The sequence below is a fragment of the Aquarana catesbeiana genome, linkage group LG01 (assembly GCF_042186555.1).
Source record: "Aquarana catesbeiana isolate 2022-GZ linkage group LG01, ASM4218655v1, whole genome shotgun sequence".
Classification (NCBI taxonomy): Eukaryota; Metazoa; Chordata; class Amphibia; order Anura; family Ranidae; genus Aquarana; species Aquarana catesbeiana.
Genome location: NC_133324.1, coordinates 825,502,462 through 825,524,028, shown reverse-complemented (window position 1 = coordinate 825,524,028; position 21,567 = coordinate 825,502,462). Strand labels below are relative to the sequence as shown.

The window sequence follows — 21,567 nt, the reverse complement described above, 5'->3', positions numbered from 1 at the left end:
GTGTTTTCTAGCATTTATATTATTATGCTGTAATGATTGTGTTTTGTCTTCCAGTGCCTTTCTATGGTCCTTGGTGATACTGAGGTGTGGGCCTGGAGGACCGCTTTTTATCTTAAGCGGGGTATGTGTTTTCTGTCCGGAGGTAGGAGCCCAAGGTTTCAAAGGCTGTCCTGGAAGTCTTCCTAGAAAATGAGTTACCGGTAAGTCTAACTCAGGTTTGACTGGACTGGAACGCGGTAAAATGCATCAAAACACACCAGAATGCACCGGACCCCAGTACAGTGAAAAAAAACAAGAAAAAATGCATCAGAACGTGTCAAAAACGCGAATGCAGAAATGCATTCGGAACGGATCTGGGGTGCATTTTTGTGGTGTAAACCAGCCCTGAAAGTGAGGGAAAATCTGCAACCGTGACCGACAGCAATAGAAAGCTGTCTTGAGTTCTAAAATTCCCCTGCACTACTGAAAAAATACTTTTTATTATTTGTTTCCTGTTGAAGACTTTCCCTAATTCCTATCTGGTGAAACTTGTTGCCAGGCAATGAGGATATCTTTCTAATCAAGCCCAAGATAGCAATCCAAACCTGATAATGGTTTTAATCCTGTCCTATCTCCTTGAAATCCTTGTCCTATATCCTTGAAATTTGACTAGACATTTTTTATTTAACCACTTGCTTACTGGGCACTTAAACCCCCCTCCCGCCCAGACCAGCTTTCAGCGCTGACGCACTTTGAATGACAATTGCGCGGTCATACAACACTATACCCAAATGCAATTTTTATCATTTTTTTTCCCACAAATAGAGCTTTTGGTAGTATTTAATCACAGCTGGGATTTTTATTTTTTGCTAAACAAACAAAAAAAGATGGAAAATTTTGAAAAAAAAAAAAATCAAGTTTCATAGTTTGTTATAAAATTGTGCAAACAGGTAATTTTTCTCCTTCATTGATATGCGCTGATGAGGCGGCACTGGTGGGCACTGCTAGGCTGCACTGATGGGCACTGCTAGGCACAGATAAGGCGGCACTGATGGGAACAGAAGGGGCGGCACGGATGGGGACAGAAGGGGCGGCACGGATGGGGACAGAAGGGGCGGCACGGATGGGGACAGAAGGGGCGGCACGGATGGGCGACATTGTTGTTGAGGCACTGTGGGCACTGATGGGTGGCACTGCTGACTATTGCTAGGTGGCACTGGCAGAGGGTACAGGTTGGCACTGAGGATCTGGTGGTGCTCGCCGTGATCGGGACTGATGTCCCTCTCACGGCCGCCGGTGATCGTCTTTTTTTCCTCCTCACGCTGTCAGCGCGAGGAGAAAAAATAGCCTATTACCAGTGTCTTGCCGAGAAAGTTCCCCCGGCGGATAAGGACCCCCCTGTACTGCGCATGTGCTGCGCTTGCGCAGTACGAACAACTACAGAGCCGCCGATAATTGCCGAAGAACAGCTGATCGTCAGCTGTATACGGTGCCTGCACACTACATTCTAACCTAAGTCTATGTTAAAGCCCCACCATCCAAGTGGACATAGAGTTAGAATATTAAAATGCCAAGCGTAGCGAGGCTGTGCCCGAAGCGTGGCGAGCGTATCGAGGTGCCTGTTACAAAGTCTTTTTTTTTTTTTTTTTTTTTTTTTACTATTGTCTTGGCAAGCAGGCGCGCCGTGTACAGCTGACTCCGGTGATCAGCTTCGGCACTTTTTGGCGGCTCCCTTGTTCCTACCGCGCAAGCGCTGCGCCTGCGCACTACAGGGTGGTCATTATCCGCCGAGGGGAACTTTATCGGCAAAACACCGGCTCTGTTGATGTCACATGATCAGCTGTCATTGGCTGACAGCTGATCATGTGGTAAGGGGTCGGGATCGACCCCTTACTCCGATCTGTGATCAGGCGAGTCTCATAGACTCGCTGATCACAGAGCGGGACGCGCAGGCCACTCGTGCACGGGACGACGTCAATGGACGTCGTCCAGGCAAAGCAGGTCCGCGCTGTAGCCATCATTCGGCTATAGCGCGGATCTCTAGTGGTTAAACTTGAGGCGAAGCTAGGCAATTCAACCTGGCCATTGATCTATAGATACAGAGATGAGTTGTTTATATTTGTCTCTGCACAATCATCCATGTTGGTCAGTGAGGCCAACCATGGCAGAAAAGGATCAATGGGGGAGTATCAGTAGGGGACAAGACCAAGTTAAGATTTTACAGGAATCCTGAGGATTTGCAACTAACTTCATCCACTGATCAGTCTGACATGCAGTGTTCACTGAAATGAACCTCTGCTCATGCACACAGTTGGAATTGCCTTGCGTGTGTCACTAATTTATTTAAAATACCTGTAGATACACCCTTGTGATTGTCTTCATTTTCTAGTTAAAAATAAAAGTATATTGTGCATTTATGGTATTTTGAAAATAAATGTTAATATTGCATGTGATGATGTGGAAATGGTAGACTTTAGATTAAGGTGCAATGATCTTATTTGGTGTGCATGTGTGCTTGCCAGCTGCTGTGATGCATGTGCCCAGTTATGCAGTCTGTTCCCCTCTGTGCTTCTCACTGATATTTACACTGAAAAGGGCTCTGGTGTAGTTAACCTTGTGCAGCTTTTACTTGGTTTTATTTTATGTTTGCAATAAAAACGTTGGTTTACCTGTGAAGTAGTATTCCATTTTAATTTGCAACAGCTGTATGGTCTTTATAATTTAAATGGTTCTGTTTATTTTTCTGTCTTGTGTTTCAATATATTCATATTCATTATATACGCTATATTGTCAAAAGTATTAATGGCATCCCAATCTTAGTCCGTAGGGTTCAATATTGAATTGGCCCACCTTTTGCAGCTGTAACAGCTTCAACTTTTCTGGGACGGCTGTCTACAAGGGAATGTTTGACCATTCTTCCATAAGCGCATTTGTGAGGTCAGGCACTGATGTTGGACGAGAAGGCCTGGCTTGCAGTCTCCGCAGTAAACAAAGCAAGGTCCATAAAGACATGGATGGACCAGTTTGGGGGTGGAGGAACTTGACTGGCCTGCATGGGGTCCTGACCTCAACCTGATAGAACACCTTTGGGATGAATTAAACCGGAGGCTGTGAGCTGTGAGCCAGGCCTTCTAGTCCAACTTCAGTGCCTGACCTCACATATGCACTTCTGGAAGAATGGTCAAACATTTCCATAGACACACGCCTAAACCTTGTGGACAGCTTTCCCAGAAGCTGTTATAGCTGCAGAGGGTGGGCCAACTCAATATTGAACCCTACGGACTAAGACTGTAAAGAGTGGGCTTGCGCAATATTGAACCCTACGAACTAAGACTGGGATGCCATTAAAGTTCATGTCCGTGTAAAGACAGACGCCCCAATACTTTTGACAATATAGTGTATATAATGACCGTCCTTTTGAGCTCTGTAAGTAGATCATCCTTAAAGGGGTTGTAAAGTCTCAAGTTTTTTCACCTTAATGCATTCTATGCATTAAAGTGAAAAACCTTCTGTGCTGAAGCTGCCCCCCAGAGCCCCCCTTTTTCTTACCTGAAACTGTTAGTTCCAGCGACGAGCATGAGCCCAGCGGCTCCAGCCGCTGCCTCTCTCCTCATTGGATAGATTGATAGCAACAGGAGCCATTGGGGTCGAGTCCTGCTTTCTGTGTCAATGGACTCAGCATCGGGACTCGTGAGCATGCCTGCGCAGGTGCCCCCATGGAAAGCGGCTCTCCGTGGGTGCACTCGATGAAGAGGAGGGGCCAGAAGCACCACCTGGGCACCCCAGAAGAGGAGGTTTGGGGCTGCTCTGTGCAAAACCCTTGCACAGAGCAGGTAAGTATAACATGTTGTTTATATTTTTTAAAAAAAAGAACTTTTACAATCCCTTTAAGCTTCATGATATACACTTCCATAGATCAGTTTGTAGAGCTTCTGCTCTTTGTTGTCTGCCCACTTGGCAGATGGAAGGCAGCTTATCCTTTGTACTTCTCTGGCCAAACCTGTAATATGTCCTTGGCAGATGTTGGGACAAATTAAATGGTCATCTAAGGCAAGAGCAAACATTCAGTTATAGGATGCAGAGAAGAACAGCACTTTAGCACCTTTTGGGTTTGGTGGTTTTCTTTTACAAAGGGTTTTATTGATAATCATAGCAATTTCACAGTTTAACAGTGTAGATAATGCATCATGAATAAACATAACATAAAGTTTAGCATCTTATAAATAAAATAAGTATGCTAGTAAATCAAAGAAAAACAAAACAATAAGAATATAACAGAGGCTGAAAACAGTTTTGAGAGGGAGGTTAAAGAAGAGCTAGGGGCAGAGATTAGCTAAGAACGGAGGAGTAAAGAATAGGGGGAAAGGAGAGAAGAGGAAGGAAGGGGGGAGGGTGGGTCCTCGCGGTGGGGAGCAAGAGTGCATTAAATCCGAAGAAGGGGGTTATCAAATCTAGTGGGTTTAGTATATTCGACCCATGGCCTCCATACCTTCAGGAACTTATCATGAGTGTCCGAAAGGACAGCAGTCAGCTTTTCATTAACCATTATATCGTCCATGCGATTCTTAACCGCCTCATAACTTAGTGTCTGTGTCTTCCATGCCCTAGCTATCGTTAGTCTGGTTGCAGTAAAGGGATGCAGAGCCAGTTGGCGCTCCGGGCGAAGCAGCTCTGCAATTGGGTTGCAGAGAAGTGCCTCGAACGGATACTTTTTGAGGTCAGCATGGAGTATGTTTCGGAGGAGGGAGTAAACTCTGATCCATAACCTGCGTACCCTCGGACAGGTCCACCAGATGTGCGACATTGTGCCCTCCTGGGAGCACCCTTGGAAGCACAAGGGAGAGTAGGCTTGCATGAACCGGGTCAGTTTAGCAGGTGTGTTGTAGTACCACCTGTAAAGTACCTTTTATAGGCCTTTTCTAAAAAGATGACATTCCTTGAGCATTTGCATATTGCTATAGTCATGACCTGCCAGTCCTCCGGATCGAGCTGTTTTCCTAGTTTCCTTTCCCATTGAAGGTGACAGAGCCGTGTCGGTGGTTTTTTAGAGGTAATAATAGAGGAATAGATCAGTAATATTAAACCCGAGGTTTGGGCTCTTGCTCTGCAGAAAGTTCTTGAAGGGGGTCAAAATATAAGGGGTCGGTTGAGATTTTATGAGCCCCTGGAGAAAGTGACGAATCTGTAGGTAGCTGTAGTGTTCGCGTAACGGGATATCGTGAGAGGAACGTAGAGCCTCAAATGATATTATCCTGGTGGGGGTGAAAAAAGAGTGAATGTCCGTGAATCCGTTTGTTTTCCACCAGGAGAACTGCTGGGGATTTTCGCAGCCTGGTGGGAACAATGGGCACTGGAGAAGTTGAAGTAGGGGTAGATGAGGAGAAATCAAGCCAGTCGAATACTTGACAGAGTCCCACATGTAAAGGGAATGGGCCAGACATGGCCCTGTCACGAGAGGGCGATGTATGGGAGGGAGCCAGGGCAATGAGGAGATGGGTGTTGGGTGTGAATCCACTAGGTCCATAGTGGCCCATAGCGGCATTTGGTGTTGTGCATGGAGTTGGGATAATGGGGCTATGTTTACAGCTATATAGTAGGTTTGTAGGTTAGGGACTGAAAGTCCACCATTGATTCTGCGGGCATATAGTATTTGCTTATTGATCATGGGGCAGGTAGAACCCCAGACGAATTTCAGGATTTTGCGCTGGTGTATTCGTAGGATATGCGGCGGGATCGGGACCGGTAGGACTCTAAAGAAGTAGAGTAATTTCGGGAGGTATGTCATACGAATTGCCACGATCCTGCTGAACCAGGATAATGGGAGATGAGTCCAGGAGGACAACATGTCCGTCAGCTTCTTAAGTATAGGAGGAAAGTTTGCCTTATAGAGTCCCGCGTAGGATGGGGTGAGCGGATCTGGTTTGGTGGTTTTCAGGAGAAGGGAGATGACGCTTGTATCCTGATATGATATTGGTGATCAGGTGAAAACAAGAAAGGATTACTTACCATTGGGAGTTTGCCAGAAACCATGAGGGATCTGCAAACTACGTTGAAGAGTTTGTGGAGAAACATAGCCGTCTCCATTCAGACACTTTGGATTGTAGTATGTGTGGTCGCTCGCTATGCCAGGATCTGTTCACTTTCACATTTTCCTGAATTTCTATGCTTCAAATGTCTAGGTAATAGCTGATCCAGTTATTTGTAGGTGCCAGATGTTGACATTAGTTATTGAATAGATTTACCTGATACTACTTATTAGTGGCAAACCTTAATAGCTGCTTTCACCCTGAACTATTATTTCCACCACGCTTCTCTACACACCACTTTTCTATTCTAGGCTGCAGCGGCTTTCTCAACCCACTATGAATCATAACATTTTATGTTATGCATTCCCTCTCTAATGACCTCACCTAATTAACTCCATGTTCCTCGATGTCATTATTTTTTAAAAGAAATGTAATATTTCCTTGTGTTCCAACAGCATCAAAAAGGCAGATAAATTTGCCACGTACAACCCAGAAAGCAAAACGGGTTGTTGCAGGCCCTAAAGGAGGTAATGTTGAGACACTACAATGTTCACAGATATGTTCAGTGTAGCACTAATTCAAGACAGAAACTTAGAGGGGAATTTACTAAGACTGGGGCAGCCAGAATCTGGAGCAGCTGTACATGGTAACCAAACAGCTTCTAGCTGTTTTTTTCAAAGCCTAACCAAACAGGTTGAGGGTTCACACTGGTATGACACAACAGTCGTACCACTGTGGATCCAACTTTGCCCTGCAACTTGAAGTCCGACATCCGTTCGACTTCAATGAATGGGGATCTGACTTTGATCCTGACAATGCAGGCACTTTGTGTCTGGTATGAATCTTTAGCGCCCTCCCGACTTCATTGATATTCAATGGGCTGAAGTAGGATCAAAGTCGGACCAAAGTAGTGCAGGGAGCATTTTCAAAGTTGGACCGACTTGTGTCGGACCAGTTAAGATGGCTCTCGTAGGGAAACATTGATTTTCGCACCTCATGCGACATGAGCTCCCAATGTTGGAGCGTTTGTCGTACCAGTGTGAACCCGGCCTTTGAGGTAAAAGCTGACTGGTTACTATGCGCAACTGCTCCAGATTTGGTGTGTTCCAGTTTTAGTAAATTCCCTTTGGGCGTAGTTGGTTGGATTGTACAGACGCTTGGAAGTGAAAACTGCTTTAGGACCTGTGTCCACAGACTTTGGGCTTACGTCAAAGGTTTGAGACACTTCTGAGATCCTTCAAAATTCATTAACAGATTCATCTTACCTGCTGCAGGCTGGTATTGCATTCCCATAGAGTTGTAAGGCAAAAAAAAGCCTGTCAGCAAAGGCCCTTACCCAGTTGTAGAACTTTATATCTACAACATACAGCCCAGATCTATTGATGTCCTTGCCCTTTGTGATTGAATAAAATGTACTTTTAAAAGACCCAATTACTAGGTAAACCCACTGATAAGTAGACCATCTCTTCTTTCCTGACCCCATTTATCTTTGTAGTCAGGGCCTCTAGAGGAGGATAGTACACCACAGTCTCCTGACTTCTTTATTAATAAAATAAACAGTGATCTATAGCAGCATTTAGTTACCAATGCCATTTATGTTTTGCCAGTTTAGAGTGAGCATAGCAATAGAATAGCTGTTATACTGCTGTGGTTTACTGCCTTATTGATTTTAGCATAACTGATGGCAGTACTGATGAACCCCTGTGCCAGGAAAGCCAAAGACCCCTTTCACTCTGAGGTGGTTTTTAGGCGCTTTAGCACTAGAAAAAGCACCTGAAAACCGCCTCCCATTCATTTCAGTGTGACTTTTCACACTGGGGCAGTGCACTTGCGGGACATTAGAAAAAGTCCTGCAAGCAGCATCTTCGGGGCGGTTTGGGAGAGCTGTATTTAGCGCTCCCTAAAGCCTCAATAATTGTCTGCCTGTATGGAGGTGTACTGAGTGTCTGCGGGAGCCTGAATGACACCCACAATCCAGTAGTCATGAGTAGTTTGCAGGCTGCAGTGTAAAAAATGAATGTACATTTTTTTTAACCTACAAAATCCTGTGCATTTATTTACTTTTATACTAAGGTGAACTTGGCATTTAATGGTACTTATACTGGCTGGTTTGTGTTTTCAGGTAAATACTTGTTGGGTGGTTGCAGACAGAAGTGCCGAGTTAGAAGCATGCTTTCTGAATTGGTGTTTCAGTGTTGCTTGTGTTGTCTTGTCTTATTATCGGTAATTGAATGTAAGAAGGGGATTTTATATGTCATTTTATTGTTGCTCACCGTTTTAATTTAGTACTCTTAATACACTCTTGCCACTTGATTTGCTTTTATTTTGCTTCTGTTTCGCAAATATTTTATCACATTTCCCAGGCAGAATGTCTAGAGAATTTGAACCCGTGCAATTCTAGATTCTCCTGACTAGTCTTCTCTGCTTGTTCTTTGTGAAAGTGATTTTACTGCTCATAAAATGAAGAGCATGCTGACAATTCCTGTAAACTCTGTACTAACCATTGTTTCTTCTCCTTGGACAGTACCTTCCCCTTGCAAGTTGCGCTCCCCTGCAACACCCTCTCCACTGGCATTACGGCAGCCTATGAAGGCTTTGTCTAATCATGGTTCTCAAATTGCACAAGAAGCAACCTCTGTTGCGCAGAACATCCCTCCAACAGGGCCACCTCCTAGCCAGCAGTCTGGCTCTGCAAGTCCCATTGGACGAGCCAGCACGCCAATGAGGAGTGGACTGCCCAGACCTAGCACGCCTTCAGGAGGAAGCATACCAGTGCCTCGCAGCAAACTTGCACAGCCTGTCCGCAGGTAATTGTTTCAAGTTTTTGTTCGTATTATGAGGTTTACTCAGTAAAGCAAAAGCTACTGAAAAAAAGCACAGCAAGCCCGGCAATCAATGAAAATCTATCTTTCATGTGATTTCAGGAAACAAGTCTGGTTTCTATAGGTTACTTCCCCTTACACACATTAATTGCTCTGTATTTGCTTTTAAAAAGTAATCCTTTTTTTTTTTTTTTTAAATAAAACTTACATTCACTTATGTTATGAAACAAAAATGTGTTAATACACCAATCAGCCATAATATTATGACCACTAACAGACAAAGTGAATATCATTGATTATCTTATTACAATGGCATTTGAAAGTGGGTGGGGTACTGTATATTAAGTAGTTATAGTAAGTGAACATGTTGAACCTGAAGTTGTCGAAAAAAAAGTCTGCAGTGGTCAGGTCCTACCAAAAGTGGTCCAAGGGAGGAAAACTGGTGAACCGGTGACAGGATCATGGGCAGCCAAGGCTTATTGATGCACGCGAGGAGTGAAGGCTCATCGTTGTAGTCTGATCATAATAGCAGAGCTAATGTAGCTCATATTGCTGAAAGTTAATGCTGGTTCTGATAGGAGTCAGACCACACAGTGCATTTCAGTTTGTTATATATGGGGTTGCGTAGTTGTAATTGTGTTGTGCCCATGCTCACTCGTGTCCACAGCCAGAAGTGCCTACAATGGGCAAGTGAGCATCAGAATTGAACCACGGAGCAATGGAAGAAGGTGGCCTGGTCTGATGAATTCAAGAATGTTCGATAAAGTGTTGACTTGGCCTCAAAATTTTCCAGATTAATCCAATCGAGCATCTATGAGATATACTGGATAAACAAGTCCAATCAAAGGAAGCTCCACATCGCAACTTACAGGACTTAAAGGATAAGTTCACCTTTGGGAAGATGTTACATGTTCCCACCCGTTTTGTAGGGTGGAACATGTAACATGCTTCCACTGCTGCAGCTTCTCCCTGATCTCGTTGTCACAATTTAAAAGCAAATGCAGCCATGTGGGGATCCGCCTTCCCGCCTGGTCATTCATTCATAGAGTTCTGTGAATTGGAATACTACAACTACTGTCACCCTTTGCGGCTGACCGCTTGTAGTTTTAAATTAACTACCAAAGCGCAAGTGAGCTCTGTGGTAGTTCATTGATGCTTTCTGTCATTGTGCAACTGCTTGCTCATAGGAGCTATGAGCAGACAACTTACACTGACAGTTTGCATTAACCATGCATTGCTCCCACGATCTGCTGATCATGGGTGCAATGCTTCATGGGCTCCTAATAAAAAAATAAATTAATAATAATAAATGCACATTTTTTTTTACCTGCAAAAAGATGTGCATTTAAATATTTTTTTTTAATTTTTCTTTTTTACAGTGAACTTATCCTTTTAAAGGATTTGGTAGTGGCGGCTTGGTGCCACATACCATAGCATACCTTTTGGAGGTCTAGTGGAGTCCATGCGTGGACAGGTATGATGGGTGGTCATAATATAATGGCTGATCGATATATATTTCCAATGGCTGTACAGCATGATACAAATTGTGAATTGGGAAAAATCAAAGCCAACAAAACCTAAATGTTAAAAATAAAAATATCCAGGGAAATAGTTAAAACACAAATACATGTATAGTTATAGTCTTGCATACCGAAGGATATGCAAGTATGTATGTCTTGGAATTCTGGCACTTGCCACGCTGGTTTGCCTGTTATAAGGAAGATTGTAGAGGGCTTCCTATAGTTCCTATAGTTTCCTAAAAAAACACTGCCAGTAGAATATGCCTTTCAAGGCCCCTATATTTGTGAGTGAATTTGAAATCACTTCAGACTGACTAGATGTTGAATGAAAATTTTATGCGCATTATTTCCTCCTATCACATTTAAGGTTTATGTATAGCGTTTGTTTTTTTTTTGTTTTTTTTCTTCTTTTTTAGTTAGACAGGGGAAAGGTTCCAGAGATTCTTGGAAGTAGTGTGTGTATGTGTGTATATATATATATATATATATATATATATATATATATATATATATATATATATATATATATATATATATATATATATATATATATATATATAATATGTGTGTGTGTATGTATATAATATAATTTTTTTTTTCTTTGTTACCTTTTTGTCTTGAGTATAGATCTGTTTTTGTCCCAAGCATGCTTGAAGCCATTTACTTTTGACTAGCTCACTACCTCTAATATGAGTGGTGAGACACAACCTGATAATACTGAAGTGTACATGGTAGTTGGCTAGAGGCCTGGAGGACACTGTGTGCTAATTAGTTACACTGGGATTATGGTACATGATCTTTTTAGATTTAATTATGTAAATTGAAAATATTTCATTTTAATTGAGTGCATATTTTGAGTTGGTATGCATTTACCTTAGGCTACATTTGCACGGCGACTTGGCTCAGTGCGACTGGCAGCGGCGGGAATCTACTGATTCCTGCTGCTGTTTTTGTCACCTGTGAGTGGCTAGCTGCGGTCTCTGAGCTGGTACACTTTAATGACAGGTCAGCAATAGCCGCAACTATCCCATAGCTGTTCACATAGATAGGGATTACCTGCTAGCCACTCAGAGGTGGCAAAACAGCAGATTCCTGACGCTGCCATCACCCACGTGAATGTAGTCTGAGTCTGTTCTATGTAACGTTCATATTTCTGCAGGCTTACTGTTCAATAACATTTTTGACTTTTTGTAACAAATACAGACTTTAGTGTTAACAGCAATTCTGTGATTTTGAAGTAATTTTATTCTCTCATCAATGCACAGAGGACAATTCCAGACTTGATAGTCATCGTTATTGAAGCAAAGTGCATATGCAATTTCTAACTTATGGAGAGGAAGTACATGAGCATGCCTCATTTCTCATGTGCTGGTGCCTGGGCCTATCTATAGGTGGTTCATACAATAGACATTGCATTGTTAGATGTAAGTACATTAGGACTATTAAACTAACTTCTAATTTGATGTCTTCATCTTCATTACATTTCCTGTAGATCATTGCCAGCTCCCAAGAATTACGGCTTAATGAAAGATGACAGCTGGAAAGAAGGCTGCTACTGACCCCCCCCCCCCCAAAAAAAAAAATCCTCAAGTGTGACTGCTCAATGGACTCTACGTCATCCATGGGATGGGACAATTTGGGATTTTGCTGTTTGATCCCAGGGTCCTCTGTCCGTATCTAGCACAAACGGGAGAGGCTACAAAAAGGAGCACTTTATTGACACTGACCATCAGATGTTTGTCATCAATCACCCCTTCATGGTATTTCTCCTAATTTATTTTTGCCGCCTGTAATCTTAACCCTTTATAATCTAGACACAAACACACTGCATTATCTCCTGGCTTCTTGGTAAACTAACTGCAAAATAAATAACCTTGGGTAGCAAACAACTTTTCTTTCTGAAAAAATATCTGGTTAATGCCAAAGAACAACTCCTCAAATGCTTTTTTATACATGCATCTAAAATGTATATATAATCTCTTTTAAAATTGAATATGCATATTAGCACTAATACTTCAAAGGTCTACAGGGGTATATGATTTGGTAGACTGGGTCTTCTGAAGACTGATTTTTTTTTTTTCCAGTTTTATACAGAGAGAAACTTTGTTGCCTTTTATTCTATGTAATAGCTGTTGAATCTTCCCAGCCATCAGCTTCTTCACTTCTGTCAGTGAATGGACCATCACATATTTTACTAGAAGAAACACAGGGCTCATGCTTGAAATTCTCTGAGGAAGCATATGTCTAATAATTCACAAAATTGATCTGAGACAAGTAGGCAAAGTTGTCTGACGTTTGCAATTCTTCCAAAAAAAAAAAATAATAATAATTTAACAACGAGCTTATATATGCAGTCTTTTTACCTGCAGTTTAATCATTTGCATAACAGCAACAACCCTTAAATGCATAGTTGAAGTACATTCTATATGCTCGAAATGCTTTACCTGTCTAGGGGTTTGTAATTCTTTTTTAGCCGTGCCGCACCTTTTTGTTATCAGCCAACTGACCGGACAGCGAATCTGTATTGTGATGTTGTCCATCTTTCCAATCAGTGGTCTGGAGGTAGAGAGATGACATGAGATGGGTCACGGACTGGCTGGTAAGAATTATGAAACCTTTGCCAAGTAAGACAGTTCATACAGAAGATTGCTTTCAGTTGTATTTAGAAGGTTGGAGTATCTCTTCAAAGATTGTTTTATATTTTCACAAGTTGAAAAGTACTATCATTTTTAGTATTCGTTTTGTACATTTTGTGTTTCAGCAAAAGATATTTATGTGTACCTGCGTGACATGACTTTTTTTTTTTTTTATGTGAAACCTGTTAACAGACATTCATAAATTGAATGTACAGTATACTCAATTTCAGATCTGCAGCATTCTGCTGGGCTGTGTGAGTGGCTCTACAGTTCTACATAGCATTGTCTTCTATCCTGAGCATATATAAGAGGGGTGCTCATTGTTGGCGGTATTACACTAGAATTTTAAAATGGGGGGAGACCAGGCTGTGACCTTTGCTCTTGCTCTTTCAAACTTATACGGACTTGTGTGTACAGTGAATCTTTTACACATTCATCATTTTGATATAATATACAGGCAGACCCCGGGTTACAAACAAAATGGGGTCTGTAGGTTTGTTCTTAAGTTGAATTTGTAATTTGGAACAGGTACATTTTGTAAGTGCAGCTCCAGCCAAAAAACTTATTTTTTTACTTTTTGGATAGCATAGGGAAGGGTTAACACCCCTGTAACATTTGTTTTGCTGTCTGTGCTCCTCTTCAGAAGATTTCACCTCACCTTCTATCCCAATGACAATTGAATTTTGAAAATTTTGGGTTGTTGAAACAAGGATTGGTGATCAAGCTTCAGTGAAGACACCTTTTTCCCATGATAACTCTTACAGGAGTGAATTTCTCTTACTAGGGGTAGATTTTCTCTCCCTCTGTACGTAGGAGTCGTTTGTAAGTCGGTTGTTTGTAACTAGGAGATTGCCTGTACACAGATATTATGCAGTTTTTCCATCTATAGACATTGTTGATATACTTGAGGTGTAGGATTGTTAACCCATTGGGCCTTGTTCACACTGGCATCGGCTTGTATGACTGCAGAGTTTTTGCCAAGTTTAGAGCAACTTTCTTGAAGCCTTTAAAGAACTCTTTAGCCTGTTTTTGGATTGTTCACAGATCTTATTGGAGTGCTGTTTGCCACCAAGAAAGCTGCTAGCAGGCTTTCAACAATCTCAACGTAGTGTTGAAGCTTCCTTAGATCTCCTAGCTTGTTTAACCGCTTCCAGTCCAAGCCAATTCTACATATAAAAATCAGCATTCTTTTTGCTAGAAAATTACTTAGAACCCCCAAACGTGTGTATATGTATGATGATATATGTTTGGGGATTCTGAGTATATGTATATATGTATATATATATATATATATATATATATATATATATATATATATATATATATATATATATATATATATATATATATATATATATATATGTTGCAATTTTTTATGTTGCATGATATTGCGTTTGCAGATTTCCAAGAAACACAAACAACCATATAATACCCTATTTTTGGTAAAACATAAAATATGTTACACCACTAAGTAAATAGATACTTAACGTGTCATGCTTTAAAATTGCGTACATCTGTGGAATGGCGCGAAACTACAGTGGCTAAAAATATCCATAGGCTAGGTCTGACGTTAGTTATTGCTCTTGCTCTGATGTTCGTGGTGGGACGCTTTAATTTTTTTTATTTTATTAGATTTTTTTCTTTTTTTTTTATACTTTATTTTTGTGGATCAACTGTATTGCTATCACAAGGGATGAACAACGTCCCTTGTGATAGCATGGGTTGTGATAGATTTCTCCATAAAGAGGACCTATCAGACTGCATAGCTCACCCCTGGCCTCCAAAGCATCTCATCAGTTCTCATCGCTTCCGGTTTTGAATGTTACACAGTGGAAGGAACAGCATCGTGTCCCAGGAAGTGGATGCCGCTGATCACATCCTTACCAGGTTCCCTGGTCAGAAGGCAGAGCCCAGTAAAAAAAAAGGGGGGGGGGCTCTTCTGTAAAAGTGATCTAGGGGCCTCTCCCCCCTCCCTCCCCACAGTCTTCTGGGACATTTGACAGGTCCCAGAAGACTGTGGGACTGATCACAAAGCACAGCGCGGCTTGTGCAAGCGCAGCGTACAGATGGCTGTGAAGCTAAAAGCGACATATCCGGCTGCCCACAGTTAGGTTGCTGGTGCTGGGAACCCAAAGGCTAGTGAACTAGCCCGGGTAAGGAGGGAGCTGTATCCCTGTACAGGTGAGTGTCCATTTATTAAAAGTCTTCAGCTACAGGATTTGTAGCTGATGACTTTTTTTCTTAATGATGCATTGTATCTAGTACCCAATTAGCATGTTCCATATTTGAACCATCTAAATATCAGCATGTTTCTTCATTTGCAAAAAAAAAAAAAAGTCATCACCTAGGGGTGTCTACTTTCCAAAAAGGGTTTTTTTTTTTTTTTTTTTTTTTTATGCTGTTCATATTGTCCTATCATTTTTTATTTGATATTTCTGTAAAATAACATAAACTGTTTTTTTTTACCAAACAATGTTTTGTTTTTTATTAAAAAATAAATAAAAACAGGGGTATTTGATATCCCTAAAAGAAACCTCTGTCTCAAAAAAATGATATACATTTGGGTGCATTGTTGCATGACCAAGTACTTGTCGGTCAAACTATTACAGCCCTGAAAACAGAAAAGTGTCCTCAAGTGCAATGATGGCATATATACAGGCTGGTACAAGTGGGTAACATTCTGAAACTGGATCTGAATGGTATATTTAAAAGCTTCAACAAAGCTTGCCAAAAGCTCTACAAGTGCTTTGCAAAATCTTCTGTACTCCCTGCTCCTATACAAGCTGAATCCCATGTGAACAAGACCTGAGATACCATGTGGAGTGAATCCCTCTGTGCCAAGTAGCCCCACAGCCGTTTTGTGCTGGAAATTTAAAATGACTTCCTGTGGTGATAAGGTTAAAATATAGACGAGCTCCTGCATGTTCTTCTCTGCAAATCATTATCTTATTTTTATTTTTAGCTTTTTACATTACATACGTATTTAAGATGTAAATAACATTTTTCCTCCTGGGCGCCTTTCAGTATTGCAGTTAATGTACTTTGCCTTACGTATCCTATATGTAACATAATATATGCCAGCATTTGTCATTATTGACCTGTTTACAGTCTATTGTGGAATGTTACCACACACCATACAACATACAATCATTTTACTGTGTTCCATTATATGCATTAGTGCACATCTGTGTCCTATACATAGAGCAGGCCTAATGCCATATACCTTTTTTCTTAGTTGTTTTTTCACATAGGGCTTCCTCAAGTAAGTACGTTTTGAATTCCAGCTTTGCTTTGCATTTGCTTGCAGTATACATCACCTTTTAAATAAGACGTCTGCCAACAACAATAATGACATTTTGTCTGGAAAGTAATGGGGCAGACATTGTGTAAAGCGTTCTTACTTTGGCAGCCCCATCGTATAGTCTGATTCACATTTATCTTAGTGATGTAAGGATGTATTGGGATAGGAATGAAGACGACAGCTTGAAATGACATGGTAAAGAGATTAGCTGGATAAGCTTCACAGCAATGGATCTCTTCTTGGGATCAAGAATGTGGCTCCTTTGTATATGAAAGTGCCAGTCAAATGACTGTGTCTTTTCAGTACTTGGAGTCCAGTTCTTCTATACAACACTTCTGCTGCAGCCTTCCTATAGTAGAGAGTGCGTAACTTTTGACATGTACTTTCAAGCACCTTGCCTTGGGAGGGAAAAAAATAATAATAAAAAATATATATATATATATATATATATATATATATATATATATATATATATATATATATATATATATATATATATATAATATAGCGCTAGGGTGTTGAGGCAGAGCATATGCTGAAAAACGAGTATAAGCAAAGACAATCTTAAGTGTGATCAGCATTTTCAGATGTATAAGTAGATGAAGTTGTTTTTCAAATTTTCCTCAAAGTGTTTGGCATGGCACTATAATACAACCTTATTTGTCATTAAGGTCACTGATCACATTCAGGCCGGGTACACATGTGTGCAAATTGGATGGGGTTTTCACCCCATCCAATTCACATTACAGGCTAGTGGGACTGGCTCTCAATGTAGCCAGTTCATACAGGTCCGGGGTGGCCGCGGTGCAATTTCCAACAGTCCTGTGTGTTTTTGGTTCCAGTTCAGGTGCAAATTCAGGCAAAAATTCGGACTTAAATTGCATCTGAACCGGTAAACAGAAATGCACCTGACCCCGTGCTCGGAACGGCGGCCCCACATATGTGAACCCTGCCTAAAGGAGCAATAGGGTTGGCGGGGGGGGGGGGGGGGGGCAGGGTCAAATTCCTGTCACTAAAGGGAACATGCTAATGCATTTTTTTTTCTTTGCAATGAATTTTCAGTCTCTATTGCCACATTCAATGATGTAGACAGTCCAAATAACTGTACAATCCTGACATACTTCAGGGGGATGCCTGTGACCTTGTCTTCTCTGCCAGCAAAATAGAAAATGTTATGGAGACCTGAGCCCATTATGTCTTTCCAGTCTGATTTCTGCACCGTCCAATCAATGCAGTTGTTATAACTTTGGCCAGAAGCATTTGAATCAGATCTGTTGATCATTGCTTTGCAGACATCTAGTTCTGTTTTTTGTTTTTTCATTTGAAGATTAGTACTTGTAAGGTTTACAGTCTTGTGATTTTCATACAACAAGTCCTAGCCTAGGATCTAAAACTGGTCATACATGGATCAAAATTCTTCTGGTTCAGTAGCAACCGGATTAATTTTTGTCCATCCATGGTCATTTCTGTTCGTGAGAAGTCGATCCATTCATCAACTTCTTATGAACTGTCCTGCTGGAAAATTTCCATTTGATCAGCGCCTGCAGCCAATGGGCTGCGGTGCTGATCTATGTATTCTGACGGCAAGGAAATTTTTAAATGTCAAAGGCACTGAAATCTTAGATTTTTTTTTTCTAGAGCAAATCTCATGCGCATAATCTCTTCTGTAAATAAATATCACATGTTCCAAACCAACTGAAACCCCACTTTCTTGTAATCATTAAAGATCTTTGGGAATAAATTACTTCATAATACAAGCTGCTAGAGAGGCAAGTGTGGGTTTGTTTTAAAGATATGACTATTTACATAGTTCAATTCCCTGAGTCTGGGCCAAGGTCCATCGCTAACTTTATTTACAATGCAGAGTATGCTGGTTGAGAATTGGAACTCCCGGGTGCAACCAGAGGGTGGAATTCCATAATGAGTGTGGCAGAGCCAGGTGCTCTGCTGCAGGCAGCTTGTTTGGGCACTCAAAGTATATGTATGCGAAAAAAAACAGAGGCTTCAGAAATGCTAGTTGCCTGGGTGTATATAGTTTACGCTGTGAGACTTTGAACTGGCACAAATATGTAGATTACAATGCCAGGGTGAAGTCCAATATCCTAATTTGCATATGTGTTCCAGGTTATTGCTTTAGAATGCACTGAAAACATTGCATCAGTATGCCAGCCAGGAAGCTAGTATTTTCTGCAGTGGCAGCCTCTGTACTCAGAGATGAGAAGCCATGGGGTAACTAATACCAATATTCACTCATAATTACAATATCAGATGTGGTTTGTTTAAAGTAAGTTATTTATTGCATTGTGAAAATGCGTGTTTCAGTGGAATGCAATGCATGTTATACGGTGGAGACTTTTCTGTTCCTTTCAATAACACAGAAGGTTGCTTTCTAAATTTACCTAAGACAATCCCAGCTTTAGAAAAAATAGCACAAATTGGACTATTTGGGGTACTGCATATGTACTTCTCAATCAAGTTATATGGGCAATCCAATCACCTCATGCCAAAAACCATGGGCCCTTTGTCTTGGCAGGCACCAGGCTTTACAATTTATTTCCACTAAGTTTCTACTATTCCCACATTTGATTTTTCGAATTATTTTAATAGGCCCAGCAAATGTTCAGCCTTTGGGTTTGTGAACTGCTATGTTTGCTGTTTCCAGTGAATGGTGGGGGATGACCTTATGGCAAAAATAATTACATGTATCTAAAAATTGTTACAGTATATTTTGGTGTTACAAACAGCTTGAAATCCTCATTCACCTAATTTCTTTCTTAGACCAAGAGACCTACTGTGCCAGCTAGAAATCAAGCTCTTCATTATACACAAGAACATTTGTACGTAGGCAACACTAAACTCTGGTTTAAAAAATATATATATTCTATTCAATTATGTATTCCTAACACCAAAATGTAGCTTTTATTGCTTTCAGCCGCCTCCAAATTCTTATTTTTTTGCGCTGCTGTGATCTGGCTTCATGTTAGAAGGTGGCTACATTCATTCTCCATGGTCCCACTGTAAGTAGGAGCATAGCTACCCTCTTTCTCGCTCCTGAAATGAACTTGGGATTGTTGATGGGATTTGTTGTGTGCATATAGCTGTGCATATTTAACTCACACTGCTAGTTTCAAGCAAAGGAAAATTAAGGGGGAGAGGATAGGTTCAGAAGCTCACGGAGTACATTACAAGGAGTCAAAAATCCTGCAGTAAGAAACAATTTAATGAAAAATGGTTTATTAAGTAGTGGATGTGTATGAATGATTTTTGGAGAATAAGGATATTTATTTTTTGCGTCGCATGTTTCGCAGGACACAAACTCTATGATTATACCCGTACTTCTGTCATTGTTGCTGGAAGAATGGATCTGTGTGTCCCAAAAGCTTGCAGTTTATAAGATGATAGAAATTCAAGAGAGAAACATGGAGGCTGCCACTGATCATTCTGCAAATGGCTGTCATGTTGATTCAGTTCTTTGAGTCACTAATTCTGGGCTAGTATGCAAATAAGGGCTTATCACTTTATGATCTGCATACTTCCAGGTCTGTGACTTGGTATACTAGCCATACAGTTAGCATGTTTTAGGAGATCGGCAAAGAGTCCCCACGCTTCTCTCAGGAAAGGTTTGCTTTAAGGGCCCATTCACAATAACACAATTGCACTAAAAATTGGTCATCAGATCTTCATGTTACTGCAGCATGAAAGTTTAAATGGACCCTCAGTGGCACAGTATTTCACAAAATACAGATTTTGTTCTTGCCTTCAGCTTGCTTTATAAGTAATTTTATATCCCCATTGCCACTAGTGTGCCATGTCTGTGTGCTATTTAGCACTGGAAGTGAGCAGTCACTTTGCTATTCAGTAGGGATTTAGGGATCCTTTTGACCGAGCTTGGTTTTACAATGAGGTTAAATAAATTTATAGTCCTAATGAGCAGGGATATGCAAAGATCCTTACAACCAATAAGAGTGCAACTTCATTGAGTTTGTTGCCAGACTGACAAACACAGGTTTGACTGGTTGCCGTAGGCAGACAACAAGGAAGTGACTCATGTAGATAAATCTCTTGTGTTCTAGAAAAGTTGGTCAGTAAAGACCAAGCACATCTATAAGAATTTTAAGAACAGGTTTCTAAAAGGTATTGCAAGATGAAAATATAAAATGAACCTGCCACCTATGCGTGGTGGTGACACCAATGTTGTGTGGCTTTAAAATATACAGCCCAACATATCAACTTACTAGAAACCAACAATATTACAGTCGTATTGATGTACTTCATGTTGGCCTTTAGCAAAATCATAGACCACATCCTCTGCTGTACAGGCCAACCAACAACATGGTGCTTCCACTTTGTACAGGAATGAAGCAAAGGCTTAACCTTTGACCTCTAATTCAGGGGGCCTGGCTGCCAAGTTGTCAGCTCGTGCCACACCCCATGATATGTCATCCTCTTAAGCTGTAACTCTGGAAACCTACATTAGGTTCTAGTGTAGCTAGAATTTCATATTGAAGGAAGAATCATGTAGCTAAGAGAGGTATATGGAGTAAGGGCTTAATCAACAGTGGTGCTGCTGAAGGACACAGCCAAGTAAGTTTAATTCAGGCCTAGACATTCAAGGAAACCAATGCTTCACCACTGACATAACACCCCCTTAACAATTTCGGTATTGCTGACCCTTTATTTGAAGCAATGTTTATCCACTGTGTGCAGGTGTGCTTTCATTTAATTTGACATACCTTTTCTGGTACCTCTATTCATAAACATTTGAAAAAAACCTACCTGTTCTATTTTACTGTATCAGGAACGGGGGTTAACCTTCTATACTTAAAAGATGTTTTTGAGAGAAGTGTGGATATGATAAATAGTGCCTATGATTTATTTATGTTTTTGTGTATTAAAAAGATCTTTTGAATGTGGATTATTTTTGTGCCAATGCATCTTAATTGTCATTTGTATGTAAGCAAGCAGATTGTGTAACTTTACTGCTTCCAAAGGTATTTAAATTTTTGTATGTGTGATATTAAAATGTACAAATTGTAAAAATACAGATTTATTCTTAACAAGAAACTTGTCTGGTTTAATTTCATGCCGTTGATGTGGAGTGATAATGATTTTTTTTATATTAATACAGTATCTGTGAAAATAGATATGCAAGCTGTAGAGAAGGGGTAGGCCATTGTGCTGAGTAATGGTTGTAAGAATGCCAGACAGGTCAGCCATCCGAAATCATGGGGCCCTGTACAGCCTACCTGATAAGTCCCCCCAACACCTCCCAATTATCCCCCC

At 40.8% G+C, this 21,567-nt stretch overlaps 1 protein-coding gene across 2 annotated transcripts in view; it reads left to right on the top strand.

Annotated features, from left to right (window-relative positions):
- The window catches only part of SLAIN2 (SLAIN motif family member 2), a 95,582-nt gene extending 74,234 nt beyond the window's left edge, over positions 1-21,348 (top strand). Inside the window, exons 7-9 of one of the 2 annotated variants that reach the window (XM_073608476.1) lie at positions 6,461-6,532; positions 8,530-8,812; positions 11,840-21,348. In XM_073608476.1, coding sequence (XP_073464577.1) covers positions 6,461-6,532; positions 8,530-8,812; positions 11,840-11,906 — 422 coding nt within the window. In that variant the 3' untranslated portion in view covers positions 11,907-21,348. The remainder of the gene's footprint in view (positions 1-6,460; positions 6,533-8,529; positions 8,813-11,839) is intronic. The other variant, XM_073608477.1, reaches the window with a different exon arrangement.
- The last annotated feature ends 219 nt before the right edge of the window (positions 21,349-21,567 follow it).